The following is a 15,678-nucleotide window of genomic DNA, read 5'->3' on the forward strand; positions in this document are numbered from 1 at the left end:
AAGTCAGCAGCGTCTAACAGCTTTTAATGAATAAAGACAAAGTTTGAACTTCCTCAAAAGATCTTTTTCTTTTTACTTCTCTGAAGAAAAAGAAGAAAACTTTGCCTAAAATACCAAGTAACAGTTAGCAGACTGAAATACAGACAGCTACCATAAATCATACTTATCTTCCACCATAATCTGAGCTGGATATGTCTGTCAGAGTTTTGAAAAAGTGAGCAGCAATGATGAAACGCTGAGAAAAACGGCACCCATTTATCTGCAAGGCACTTTGAATAATCTGCAAAGTTAGCTGGGAGGAACATGATGGTCATTTTGCTGCTTTCTACAAACATCAAGCCCTTTTGCAGTTTCAGTAGTTTGGAGAACTGCAGGGGTAAACTTACCCTGTTTGGTGCTTTCTTTCAAAGACTTACTGTTTGAAATGGTTTAGACTGATGTCAGGCAACAAGAAGGAGCTGGGTTATAGTTGTACTTGTTATTGGGGCTATATTCACAAACAGTCTGACTTCACTGAGAGCTCCTAAATTTTTCAAAATGTTTGAAGCAAGGGTTTGTGCTCAGATCTCAGGGCAAATTTCCTCATTAGGGAGGCTGGGTCGACATGTTTCCTAGATATGTTAGATTAGTTAGGGTTTTTTTACAACCCAATCTATACTCATTTTAAAAGGTTGTGTTGATTATCTACTCACAAACTAATGCCTGGTATTATTTTTTGTTTCTCCTTAAACACGTTTAGTGTTTTTTATTGTTTCAGAATGTAGACCACACAAGCGAAACATACATGAAATAAAATGCAAGATTTTAAGTTTTTTTTTTATTTTTTATATGTGGCACTAGTCTCAAATCCTTTGCAGTCTCTAAATATTTTTTCCAGCTGGATTACTCTGTATTTAGTTTCCTCCACCTTCCTTTCAGCTGTAACCACCTTTATTGCCCCTGTTTGGAGAAGAACATCCCAGCAGCATGATGTCGCCACCATATTTCACCTGGTGGATGATGCTGAGAGTGACAGGCAGCATTTTGCTTGAAAGGCCAGAAAGTAACATTTTGGTCTCATCTGACCGGGGCACCTGGTTTTTACCCTTCACTTGTAGTGAACGGCTAAAAGAAGTTGTATTTTTTTATGTTTTTTGTTTTTTTTTCTCAGGAGTTTTCACCCCACTCTCCAGTTATGCAATACTTTGTGGCCTGTTACATAAAATGTTTTTGGATTAAAAAAAAACATGAAAGACTTCAAAGAATATTAATACTTTTCTAAGGTTTTGTCTGTTTGTATAGTTATTTTTCAGCTTTGGCTTTATGTTAACAGAGCAAATTAGGGCCAAGCTAATTTTGTATATTTTTAAGACCATTTCTATGTCAAAACTAAAAGAGGATGTTGTTACTACTTCCTATAACCACTGAAAAGTTAGGGATATTTGACTTTTGGGTGAAATTTAAGAGTAACATGAAAAGTTACTGTTACCCCTCCCCCCCGCCTGTTGTTGTAAAGGGGTGCGGGTTGGAGTCCCCCCACCCCCGTTGTTGTAAAGGGGTGCGGGTTGGAGTCCCCCCACCCCCGTTGTTGTAAAGGGGTGCGGGTTGGAGTCCCCCCCGGTTGTTGTAAAGGGGTGTGGGTTGGAGTACCCCCACCCCCGTAGTTGTAAAGAGGTGCAGCGAGTTGGAGTACCTCCACCCCCGTTGTTGTAAAGGGGTGCGACTTGGAGTCCCCCCCGGTTGTTGTAAAGAGGTGCGGTGGGTTGGAGTCCCCCCACCCCCGTTGTTGTAAAGAGGTGCGGGTTGGACTACCCCCCTCCTTTTTTTTTTTTTTTTGATGAGGTACCCATAAGGGCAGAACTTCAACTCGGCAGAAAATTTAATGTTTTTGATTGTTGATTCAATCTTGCATGACTCTGTGTTTCTGTGTTTAATAATGTAAAGCACTTTGAAATCCCTTGCTGCTGAAATGTGCTATACAAATAAAATTTGATTGATTGATTGACTAGTTTTAGTTTGAAATGATGGCAAGAAAGAGATTATACCAACTGTTTCATGCCATTTGCATTAAGCAGTGCCTCTAAATACTAATCTTTAAAGAAAGAAGACTACATGTAATTAGACAACCTGCTCTCTTACATAAAATAACACAGGGATGCTGCAACAAAATCTTAGAAGCATAAAAATAGTAAGTACTGCAGAACAGGGAAGGTATGCACTCATAAATAAATGGCTGGTCAATGTAACACAATTGTATTATTTCTAATGTTGGTGTATGTCTGCACTAGCATCACTTACTTGATACTCAATACTCCAATGTGTTATATGAAGATATAAAAGTGATGGGGAGGAACAGTTTGACTCCAGAGCTCTTTCCTTTGTTTTGACCTTGATGAAACTCTCCCACCACTGCTTTTTTGCTGCACACACACTGAACAGCAAAAGGACAGACGAGGTGCATGTTAAGCGGAGGCGCTGGCTTCTGTCACGGCCGACCTGGGAGCTATCAAGACAGGATCACTCAGCTATATCTCTATGACAGGACTTGGCTTGCATTGCCAGCGCTGCTCAGTGTCCACAGGAGTCCGTTTGGCCACAGCGTCATGACAGCCAGTTCAGCATGACAATAGAACAACTGAAGGAACAAGGAGTTCACTGTTGCTTTTTAAACCATGTTTTGGTGGGGAGGGAGCTGCAACGACCATATGTCCAGTATATAAGGCCACTTCTATGCTTTGATTTATAAATTAATCCAAATGACGTGCTTTATTTCTTATCTTGGGAAAGACTTTGTACTTTGGCAAAAGATTTATACATTTAAAAACATATTTGCAGAAAAAAAAGGTCTGCATGTTGTTGAACAGCTGAACACTGACTTAATGAGCTGAAAGTCAAAACTCCCATCCATTTGGAAGTTGTTTTTTTTCCAGTAATGCAATAATATGAAATATTTTGACAGAATGTACTGAAGGTATCAACTAGTTAATAAATATAGTATTTAGGACTCAAACAAAGGGAAGATTTTAGTGTGTAGCAGCAAATACATGGCAGATTGTTAAACGTTACACTCAGTGTTGAAGCAGTTCAGGTTTGATTCCAGGCCTGGGTCATTTACTGCATGTCCTCCCCTTCTCTTTCTGCACTTCTTCCTGTCAAGTTACTAATCAATAAAGGCCACTAGTGCCAAAAAAAGAAAGAAAAACACTAAAAAACAAAAGAAAAGCTCCTCAGTGACGAGGCATCAAGGAGTGGACCAGATTACTCTTTCTTTGGCCCAAAACCTTAAGTGAATTGTTCACTAAAAGGTCTGTGACATTCTGAGGAAGTAATGCAACCTTTTGATTCAGAAGTGTTGGAGCAGAGACATCTAAAACATCCAGGATACTGTCTCTGGCATCTGGAGTCACCACTTCCTCTGGGTGTTGTGAAGGAAACTACAATCAATTGTTGTTAAAGCTTCAGATTCAGGGACAGCAATCCGACTCTTGTCCGGGTCCAGCAGGCAACATCTTTATCCCTGTGGTACTGCTAAGGATGTCATAGGACTTTTGTTGTTCAGTCTTAATTATAGTCTATTAATGGAGAAGGCTATAATTATTTTCCATGAGAAAAAAAAAAATATGCATTTTACAAAAAAAAAAAAAAGAAAATCAAGCATGTTCTCATTATGGGTTGGACATATGATGCCCTCATTTCCTTTCCGTTCATGGACAGTATAAACATAAATGTTGATTGTCATCTAGTACTAATCAGCTTGAAGGCTCTGAGGTCATATAAATTATTAGCATCCACAATTTAAATAAATGCGCCTGAAACAGAATATCTTACATTTTTGTCCAAGCACCATATTGCAAATGCCACAATATAGCAAACAATGTTTTTTTTATGACAACTGTTATAATTTATACATTGAGTTTAATTTAAATGTCTTCAGATCATGGACTACATGAGAGATGATGTCCTTCATACTCGTCTGTAATCATCTGTTTACATTGAGTCTGCTGTGGCTCAGAAGCTCTCAACCATTTTTGTTCTCACTGACTACCTCTGATCATCCAACAGCAGAACATTTTTTAAATATTTAAAAGAAGGTATGAGACTCCCGAAATGTGCTTTGACTCTAAAATGCCCAGACAATTCCTGTTATGAGTCCTGCCAGAAAATCACATGGCCTGTAACTTTGTTCCCTTTCGGTGTAAAACTTGAAAACTGGACAACTCAAAAGTTCAGTTGAGTATACACACTCTTTAAATTTTGTATTTCCGTTCATTACCATAATGTTATCACTGAAACCCATTTCAAACATACTTAGATTTAGTAATCACAGAAAATAAAACACCTTTCCGGTTAATGGAGAATAAATAGATTTTTTTGTGACGTACTCACAATTTACGAGCTAACAATTAGCATTATTGTGTTAGCAGCTCTCCAGTTTTCTCTTAGACCTGGAAGCCACAGTGGGCAGAATCAACTCTGTATGGCTCACTGACAGACTCTTTTGTGGCAGCTAAATTTTATTCTGCCTGTAAAACCTCTTTTTTTTCAGTCATCAACTTCCCACTCAGGTTTTGGCAGCATTAATGCAAGTGCAACATTGTTGGTCTCAGTCTCTCCTTATCCTTGATTTAAAAGTTATGATGACAGCATGCTGTCATGTTTTTTGCACCTCTATTTCTTGTGATCCAATTATTGACAAACCTTAAGCAGACACAGCACGAGTGTTAAGCATGAACCAATGAGAATCAAGCAACCACCAGGGACACTTTTCACTAATTTATTACAACACTCACGTATTACAATGTCTCAGTCCACTTGGCAGTTCAGAATAATGGGAACTATTTGGTGGCGCCTAACACAGAACAGGAGATTTTACTTGTGTGGAAACTCCCTAGAGAGATCAGTCTTCCTGCTGGTGCTACAACAACAAGGCATGGACAAAACTGGACTCTAGATCAGTATTGCCAGAGCTTCATTCTGCATCACTTTACATATTACTTGCATAACAATTGACAAAAATCAATGACTTTATGCAAAATGCATCCTGTTGAAATTTTCAAGGCTGTAGTTCATTCTCTTTGCCTATGACCTCAGTGTAGGATTGATGATAGGTCACACATCCTGGACAGTTTGAAAGCATTGACAAGTTGAACACAAGGATCCCATTGACCTGTGTCCTGGGTGATTAGATTGTGTCTGGACAGTGCTAAGTACAGATGTGGATGCATTGAGGGAATTTCTTCAGACATCCTTAAGAGGCGGATCCTTGATGCTAATTTCAGCATCAGTTTAGCTGATCTGTCTTGGGACACCTACTGACACAGTAGCATCTACCTGAATGAACATTTCTGTAAACATTGTTGTTGAAATTTGCACACCTACCATACGTCTATCTTACCTGTTGGAGTCCTCTGTAATAAAAAATGTAGCTTTCTCCTGTCTGGATTTTATTGATTAGTGGATATCAGGACACTGTGTGGGTGAGTGAATTTGTCCCGGATGCAGTGTATGCTTTCATTGCTTTTTAGATGCACTTTATTTTTTATCACATTTGAAGCTGTGGGAACCTGATGTGGTCAGTTCCTCGTAAAATGTCTCCTGGTAAGCACAAAATCTCTCCTGGAGAATGTCTGCTCACATTTATACAGCATATCTTTTTGCTGTAGTGCTGCAGTTTTATAGGTAAAAATCTCTGTCCAGGGATAATGGAGGGTCTGAACCATTATGCTTCCCCTCTCCCAGAGCATCTGTAAAACTATGCAGGTTCTCATGAAGAGCTTGTAGACAAAATAACCACAAAAATGTGACTTAAATAACTCCCAGCTGTGTTGATGTCTAAATAAAACAGTTCAGTTGATGGATGGATGTGCAGTGTTACAGATACATCAGCAGGCCGGTTGATTGCTCATGTGACAGCCCACTCTGTCACATGAAAGGGAATATTTGCAAATAAAGCAGGTAACATTGATCTGATCACTCAGTATGGATTTCAATGTCAGGTGTAAATTCATGTTCTTCGACTCGTCTGCTCACATCCAGATCAGGCAGGACACGAGTTAATACCGGCTCTGAAGAAGCCCAAAATGAATCCATGTACACATTTTTAAATCCCATCATACTATGACCTGCCAGCACAACGTGGAGGTCATTGTGAAATGAAAACAAAGAACTAGAGATGCACTAATCAGAATTTTGTCACCATTTCTGATGCCCAGCTTTTAAGCTCCTAGAAGCTAAAAAGCTCTTTGGCGGAAATATTATTCCATGTAAAACATAACATCAATTAATCTATTTTTAGTGTCTCTTGGCTATTCCTGCAGACTATCTGTATCAGGTTCAGAGGTAATGTTACACTGAATCAGAACAGTTGCTGCAAAAACAGTTTACTAATATTGCAAAGTAAAGACAAAAAATCCAAAGTTGACATTTTTATCAACTAACTAATTAATTAGAAAAAAAACCCTCACTGACAGTTTTTCCCCCCATGTCTTTTACTCTAAATTTGTGCATGTATCAACTTTGACTCACCATCCTTTGTCAAAGACTGCAGATATGCAGCTCTGGAAAAAAAAACACATGAGATCTGAACACCATTATGAACTTGTTTTCTTTTATTTGAGGTCAGAAAGCACTGAATCTTTTTATGATTTTGACAATTTCTCACTTTCTGCAAACAAATACATTTCTGCTTGGAATTTCCGAGACATGTCAGTAGTTCATAGAATAAAAAACAATGTTCATTTTACTCAAACATATACATGTAAATATTAAGATCAAAGAAACCGATCATTTTAAGTGCTCTCTTCATTTTTTCCAGAGCTGTATATATTTTTCCTCTGCTACACAGAAGTAGTGGCTGTTCTGGAGAGAGAGCGCAGGGAAACAGAGTATCAAGAATCACAACTGGAACAAAGTTCAGCACCAACATGGCCTCAATCAGTCATCTGACTCTTTGCATTGGTTGGACCGGGGAAGTTGAACTGTCCAGGCTTTAGCTGCATGATTAAAGAGCTAGTGGCTTGATTACGCTGCCTGCCTTATGAACGGAGTAATAGCAGGAGGCAGAGTGTGGTGTTAAATTCTCCTGAAGGAGGTGAGACGTGACTGAGCAGTTCGAAGCCCTCCCGTGCGACCACAACAAGACAAAGGATTGACAATAGATAATTAAAGGACTTCCAGGGCACAGCTGGTTTTTTAAAGGAGGCTCAATTGGGAAGAATATTTATATCAACTAGCAGCTTGTGTGAGTCAGGGAGGACAGTGAATTGGGACTGCTGTGGATAGGAATGCATTAGAGAGCGTTCATGACAAGAGCACAAGTTACTGCAACAGGTGGATGGGCTTCACACTTTTCAATGTAGCTGTCCTGGGAATAACTCACGAGTGAAAAGGTGCATGGTAACAAGGCTACTTATACTGATTTTAATTAGTGCAAAAGGTTCATACATAATCCGTAGACAAGAGCACCTAACATGGAGTTTTGGATATCATCTCATCCATCACACCTCTAACATGTATCAGATGATAAGTAAACCCCACAGAGGAAAATGTAAACATGAAATATTTGCAAAGTTTAAATATGTTTTTTTATTCTCCTCATAGAGGTAAACTTAACTGAAGAGGCTCCTTAAAATGTTTTTCAGGGATGATGCTAAATAAGCAGATTATTATCGCAATTTATTTGTTTTTCCATTGCATAAATATTTCTTTGTTTGAACATTTTAAGAAATATAATTCAGTTTTCAGAAGTCAAACTTTCTCCTAGAAATAAAAGCATTTCCTAACACACATCTGGGAATAAGAGTAACAGAACATGACAGACACTCTGATCTGTAAAATGTAGAAATGCAGTATTAAACTGTTTTTCCAAACATAGTTGCATGATTTAGATGAGCATAAAGTGTAAATCTGTTGGTTTACTTTCAGTGAGATATTTTAGCTGAGTCTAGATTTCAATGTTTGGATCAACCACAGCATACAATCAGAGCAAACCTTCCAGTTATCCAGGCAGACATTACCGTACATCAAAAATAAGTTGAACATTCAATTGAATTGGAAAATTTTGCCTTTTGGATTGAGTTTTATTTGATAAAAAGGCAATTAACTAAAATGAATGTAGCTGTAATACAATATTAGTCATGGATGCCAACAGACCAAAGTCAACTCATAGCAGCCTGTCTGTGTTGACTGTAACATTGTGATGAACAGTTTCAGTATCTGAATGCTGCATTAAAGGACTTCAGCTCCTTTCAGAACAAAGTAACTTCTTCTTGCTGTTAAACTCACTGCATCAATACAAATACATTTCCTGCTTGTTAAAATGAACTGCTTTGTTTATTCAGCCATTCAACTTCATCTTGTTTCCTCTACATCACGTCTCATTTACAATGCGTTGCATTTAATGCTCAACGTTGGCAAGAAAGATTTTAAATTTAGGTTGGGACATTTTCTCATTTCAGTAGTTTATAATCTGAGCATATATACTCTCCACACAAATTTTATTTCAAGTTGTAAACCTTTTGTTAAACTCATAAAATACTCTAAAATCTAAATTCAGGAAGGACTTGGTGGTTAAGTTTCATTTATCTCTCTGTCAGTTAGAAAATGACAGCCATTAACAGCAGGGACACTTTTAAAAAGTAAACAAAGAATTGATTTGCACCTCAATGCTTACAGCTTTGAAGTCATTCTGTTTTGCATAATGTCAGAGACCTTCAAAGCTGTTAATTTTATTTAAAAACAATAATTTAAGTAGAAATACACCCTCTGTTTCAGGATGAATACACCCAGAAGCACGTCAGAGTTCTGACCTTGTTCTTCTTGCAGCTATTGTTGAATAGTAATGAGCAGCTCTGCTGCCAGGTGAAACCACCAGTGACTAAATGTTTCTTTTAAATAAAACACCACATGTTTTTATCTACCTTTTATTATTGAGTAAAATGACAAGCGGGATTTCTTTTTAAATAACAATCACATGAAGGAACATACAACACATGGATATATGAAGCTGAAAGCGTTGACCAAAATGTGCCGAGGAACAGGAAGAAGATGACAGCTGAATGTTTCGATTCTGTAAAAGGACTGTGCTGAGTATTTGGTTGTAAAATGAACGATGTGTGCACACATGAAAAACTAATGGATTCACAGTCGGCATCTATGTACAGAACAGAGTTCATTATCAGCATTACCTTCTCGTCTCCAGGAGAGAAAAAACGTGACGGGAAGAAAGAAATTAAAACTAAAATATATGTGAGGAAGTTTGAACAGGAAAGACAGAAAAGCTCTATATAATAAATACACATTTAAATTTAAACTGAGTTTAAGTTACATTTGCCCATCGTGTTACAGAGTCAGTGTGAGAGGGTGAAAATGCATAGAAATATGTCCAGCAGGAGACAGTTTTTCCGTGTCTTACAAGCTACACATCTACTGCAGAAGCATCTGAAAATGTTGCTTCTAACGTTCAAGGCTTGTCCTCAAATACCAACTACACAAAACCACAACTACACCATCCTCCAGAGTGCTTTTTTCATTAGTTCACAATTAAAACATCCACTGAAAACATGCTGCAAAGCAGAGCAGACAAAGCATGTTTACCACACTGAACTGTACATTAACATCTTTCTTTTGGTCCAAGGAAATTGAAGTCATCACATTTTTAAGCAATCACTATATTGACTCTGTGCTGGGAGACATTGTTAAATAACTGTGTATAAACTTGGTTTGATTTTTAGCATCACCAATGACTTTCATTTTTACACTTTGGAAAATAAAGGGGAAAATAATACGATAGTGGTCAAAACCCTCCAAAGCTGGTTTATAATTTTGGATCAAAGGTTATGGAGTGTGCAGCCATAATGAAGGACTCCGTCTCCTCTTCAAACAAGATGGGATCACAGCAAGGGCTTGTTTTAATTAGACAGTCAGCTGCGATAGACGGACATACAGATGAGAGCGGCAGATTCGTGAAGACCCACACGCACCATGAATGAAGAGGTCAAAGAATGAGCTGGAGTTTGCAGCCACTCTGGGAATAATTATGCTTATTCCTTAGATGGAGGGTATTTTCCTTAAAGGCACAAGGAAAAAGTTGGGGATGGGTGAACTTCAACTGCAAGAGTTGATCTGGACAGATATAGAGTGTACAGTTTACCAGTGTTTCTGCCAATTCATTTGTTTTTTTCTCAGGGGATTATCTACAGCATTCTCACATACTTAATAAACGCAATATTGCATACATTTACAAATTCTTCACGACTTTTCCTGAAAAATGTAGTAGTTACTACCAATCATTTCTGACAGAGGCAAATGTCCAGGTAGAGATAAATTAATTACTTAGAAACAGTCTAATCAGTTATGCCCTCATTGGTCTACAGTGGACTAACAAATCAATTTAGTTTCTAATTCTGCGTTTAATTTTACTCTTACAAAATTAAACAATCAGCAACAAAATTCAGTGCAACTGTACCTTTGAAGGAAAACAAAACCCAGTGAGTCTTGACGTCTTGACCTAAGAATCCCCGACCCATACAACCACGTTGCCTTTGAGAACGTCGGTGATCTCACAGTTGAGCTTGTTGAGCCGTCCATCCAGAATGAAGAGGGACTCCCTGGACGGCGTCATGATGTACTGGCCGAAAAGTCCGCTGCTCACCATGACCCTGTTCCTGCTGCTCCACGGCCAATCAAACGACTTGATGGCCTCTTTCAAGCTCTTGATCATCTTGACTTTGCCGGTGCTCAGCTCCACAAACAGCGCGTCGGTTTGACGGCCAGAGCTGCCGAACACGTTGTACTGGTGGATCTCTGTGAATGAGCGCTGGAACGCCAGATCGGACAAGTGCAGGTTAGTGTGGATGTCGAAGGGTTCCTGGATCTTTCCCCGCTCAGAAATGGTCTGGATCCTCATCAGGCCATTGACGTCATCCACTGTGACCAGGTAGAGACCATCTGGAGACATGTAAGGGGTGCCTGTGACGTCACGGTTCTGCCCAATCACGCTGTCTGTAACGCTGTCTAAGATGAGCTGGGGCTGTGTGGCGCCGGTCGAGTCGGGTCTGCAGTTCACAAAATAGTAGCCACCAACATGGGTGTAGGCTACAGATTTAGGGATGCAGTTAAATTCCCATAAACTGATGTTTTTAACATAAGACGTTGTCTCCAGGTTGATCTTGTAGATGACGGGCTCATTTTGATGAAAGATGAGACCAAATCTAGAGAAATTTGGAGAGACAAAAATAAATTCAATCAAAACTTGTTGCAAATGCTCAAATATGTAGTGACCAGATAAAATGTTCCAAGTTGAACAATTATTGTGTTGGGACGATGGTGGCAGGAGTTTGCCTGCAATTAGCAAGTTGCTGGTTCAATAATCCTGGACCCACCTGAGCCAACAGAGGCACTTAATAATCAACTGAAGTCAGTTGATTTCTGTACCTACGGAAGTTGCAGATTCCTCCATCCTCCATTTAAAGTTGGGAAACTTTAAAATGATCAAATACTTTCTGAAGCAAAGCCTGTTAGTACAGTTTTCATGTCTTACTTCTTTCTATTGGCAGCTTTTAACTCAGTCGATTTCTGCCCCAAACTCAGAAATGAGCTTTGTATAACCTTCCTCATGGCTGGAATCATCTCTGTACCTTTTCCTGACACTCTTTCAATCCATTCAACTTTCCATTTATATGTTTGGATACACTACTCTAAACAGCCAGCATTTTTAGCAATGACTTTTTATAATAATAATAAAATTAAGCATATCACATAATGAAAATATGTAACAATTTTTCCTTTTTGACTGAAATTACTAAAATAGTTACCTACATGTAAGCTAATCCATTGGAGTTGTATATTTAATTAATTTATTTGTTGATTGATAGTAATATACTACATATGTTTTGTAGTATATTAAAAAAAAACTAATTTAAAAATGTTGTACTAATTCAGTTTTGAAGATTAAAATTGATGAGTTTAATGCTAAATTATTCCTGGATTGATCAACTGTGGGATCTTCAAACAAATATTTAGGCTTGTGCTCAATTTTTGCAATTGACTTTCTAAGTTTGAATGGAAATGGAAATATTAAAAATGACCAAGGTTCAGCGAAAATGCTGTTTATTAGGAAAAAAGAAAGCCTTAATGGCACATCACACTAAAGCAGATGATCATGGGGATATGCAAGGAGCTGCCAGGCTCCAATTAAATGAGAACATCAGCTGATCGATGCCGACAGCCACTTCAGTCTCGTCATCATTCATCATTTTTTATGCCATTTGAGCACCCAGCTGTCACTGCATGTGAACAGAAAATATCTGCTTGAAAGCCACCATGTGAATCAGTCACTGTAATGGGATTCATTGATCCAACAATTGTTTTTCTATGAAATAAAATTAAGCCAAACATTTGTTTGAAAATTGGGGCATAAAAACACAAAACCTGCAGAGGAAAACAAGCCTGGTTTCCTAAATTTGGTATATTTACATTTCATGAAACACTGATAAATATAAGTCACCCTAAAATAAAAGATTAATAATCCAAAAACAGAACTTGATTACTGCCATTAATGCAACTCAGTTAAAATAGTGAATTACATTTTAATGAATTCAAAATGTCTTCATTAAAAGACGCCCAGGAACACTTTTAGAGAAAGCGGATGGCGAAACTGCAGATTCACACATTCATTTCAAATATTTAAATCATTTAAGCATTCCAATAAGAAATAATAAAAACAGCATTTAGTTGATTTTATGCAAGCATAGCAATTGCTGTACGGATTAGGATTTATTTTAATTTGGGATTTGAACATCATACATTTTTATATGGAAAATCCACATCTATTAAGTCAAACTACTTGGAGGGCAAATGGGGTTAACCTTAAGCAGATTAACAAGATAAAACAAGAATTAAAATCATATTAATTAAATAATGTAATGTGTTTGTACACTGAAAAATAATTCTGGGATTTGGTAGCTTAATTAAAAAAATAGAATTTAAAGAACCTCATGACAACTCAGCCGTTGAAAAAGTACAAAAGAAGGCATGTTGAACAAAAACCTTATTGTTCAATATGTATTAAATTATTCATTATTTATCTCCTTTGCTGTTTGTCCAGCTGATGTTGGTAATTTTCATCAGCTTATAATTCAAAGATTTCCCATCTCTCTCTCTAAAAAAAAAAGGTGTTTTCCATTGAAGTCTCATTTATTTTTGTTCCTGTGACTTTTTTTTCTTTTCTCAAAACCGTTTCTAACAACTTGGCTCTGTATGTAATGTTTGTTTTACAGTTCAGTTACAGACCCTGAGAGCATAACAGCAGCTCCCGCAGAGTAAAACATATTTGTAAAAGTTCCTCTACAGTGCAAGTCTAAAATCATATCTTTAAACACTGATTTCCCAAAAAAACGTCACTGAAGGTGCTTTCTGACTGTACGTCTGTTCTTTAACGAATAATGATCGCTGAGGGAATCTGGTCATAAAACAGTCAATGAAAGCTATAGATTATATGTTGGTGCTTTATACAGCACTGATGTTATTAAACTGATAAATCAATAAGGCCTTCCTCTGAATGAAATAAATGATGGTTTAATATGTAAACAAAATCCTCAGACAAAAAGCAGCAGTTATTTAAGCTTTCTATACAACAGAAGTACTTCGATCTCAGCTTTGCAGATAGTAAAATTATTTTTAATGCACTGAAATACATTCATTTCTTTGTTTTCCTATAATTCCTAATTTGGATATTTGGGTAAAGTTTCATAGCAAACATTTAAACATTTATTTAAAATGCACAGACACAAAAAAACTATTTTGCGCCATTACCTTTATGAATGGAATAGAACAGAATAAAAAGAAAAACTAAATGAAGAGCAGGTGAGATTTCTTCTCAGCACATGTGCTGGTAAGCATCAAAATTCATTGACTTAAAGGTCAAACTGTTTGTAAAAAAGTCGATTTCGCTGATATTTTCATGTGAAAAGCAACATAAAAACATTCCATGGAGATGTGATCATATTTACTTGTAATCTGTCCTGCAGGTCTCAGAGGATCTAATTACAGCTGTGGCACAAACCACATAGCAGACCGCTTATTCCTTCTCACTAGGTGACCATTAACACCTTGAAGTCCTGCAGACCACCTGCTTGCTCATAATATCTTAATTGAGTATCGAAGCTGCTTGGTGCCGTTTGGACAAATATGGAATTGTATGAAATACACAGTAAAGATTAGATGTATGAATATATCTATATATCTAATTGCGGAAGCAAAATATATGAAAATATATTAATATTTATTCATTCAGTCACAGTCTTCAGTGTATTTTGTTGGGATTGCATGTAAAAAACATACAAAGTAGCCCATCACTGCTGAGTGGGATGACCTTTGAAATTTTCTATAAATAAAATTGTGAGAAGCACAGCTTGTATAAAACCGGGTTCAACTAACAGTTTTGAGCTAATTAGTAAATGTTGAAAGTAAATTTTTGTGCAAAGACGACTCAGTCAAGGTCTGAGAGGCTTATTACAGAACATTAGTGAAAAACATAAAAACCAAGAAACAGCAGATGTGTCAGGGAAGAAGTGGAGGAGAACTGAACCTAAAAGCAGATTTAAATGATAAAACCTGTTCAAAACTGAACATCTCACAGACCTCTGACAACCTCTTTATTTGAAAACAGAAGACAAACCAGCTGTAAACCCGCCTACATGGAACAGACAAAACATACTGTGAGGAAACCTGGCTGGGTTGGAGGCTGAATGCACATTTCAGAGTTTTACTAATTCATTTTTAAAAACCATCACTTTTATTCCTCTTCAACCTTAAGCACTGCTTTCATTGGTCTGTCATGACCCCAATAAATGCATCTATATTTGTGGCTGCAATGTGACAAAACGAGGAAACATTTAAGGAATTCAAGGGGTGTGAGAACGTATGCAAACTACTGTAAAAGGTGAACTCTAGTGACTAATTCAGTGACTTTTGTTTACTATGTTTTATTTTAGAACATCAGAATAAAACACGTTAAAAAATCCTCTTCACCATTTAGTGTTTGTGGAAATACTCAAAAACCATTCAACCTTTTCCTACGACTTCAACATTCTGCTGTACTTACAGCTGGTCTCCAGCAGAGCATTGCTCTAGTGTTCAAAGAGAGTTGTTGTTTCTTGCTGCACGCACCTGACGTGGTTAACGATGAGGCTGGAGGCGGGGATGAAGAAGTCTTCCACCCTGTCGAAGTGCCTACCGACCGGCTGGGTGTGAACTGTGTGGTGGGAGACTTTTCCACTGGCCTGATTGATCACCTGAACACCAGCACAGGAGGAGGAAGGTGTTTAACATGACCTTGATGAACAAACTCAGAGCTGCCAGTCCCTCTTCGTTTGAGCCCTCATCTTGAATCCATCTCAACCGGAGGAAATGTTTGTAAAGCTGACATGTTGTTTTTCATTTTCCTGATAAAACTCATCAGCTCCGCCTCTTAACGCCGTGTTATCGGAGCTCCACAGTGGAAGACACTGATGTGTGCTGTTGCCCTCGGTGTCTAAATTATACTTCAGCATGCATGAAGTCATGCAGGCATCTATTTGTGTGTGGGCTGAGTTTAATATGATTGTGGCACAAAGCACAAAACAAATTGTCACGGATCGACCTGCGCATTATGAATTTCTGGGCCTGCAATGACAAGAAAGATTTTCCAGTAAAGCCAAT

The 15,678-nt window shown here is 37.8% G+C and overlaps 1 protein-coding gene across 2 annotated transcripts in view; it reads right to left on the reverse strand.

Moving 5' to 3' along the window:
• Window positions 1–8,886: 8,886 nt before the first annotated feature.
• fstl5 (follistatin-like 5) overlaps window positions 8,887–15,678 on the reverse strand; it is a 192,898-nt gene continuing 186,106 nt past the window's right edge. For both annotated transcript variants that reach the window (XM_088009371.1, XM_088009370.1), the window contains exons 15-16: window positions 15,148–15,272; window positions 8,887–11,189 (exon numbers count right to left, since the gene is read on the reverse strand). In XM_088009371.1, coding sequence (XP_087865497.1) covers window positions 10,487–11,189; window positions 15,148–15,272 — 828 coding nt within the window. In that variant the 3' untranslated portion in view covers window positions 8,887–10,486. The remainder of the gene's footprint in view (window positions 11,190–15,147; window positions 15,273–15,678) is intronic.

Source organism: Poecilia mexicana, unplaced genomic scaffold (genome assembly GCF_051168715.1).
Source record: "Poecilia mexicana isolate PSO_F unplaced genomic scaffold, ASM5116871v1 scaffold_10, whole genome shotgun sequence".
In the NCBI taxonomy this organism is placed as follows: Eukaryota; Metazoa; Chordata; class Actinopteri; order Cyprinodontiformes; family Poeciliidae; genus Poecilia; species Poecilia mexicana.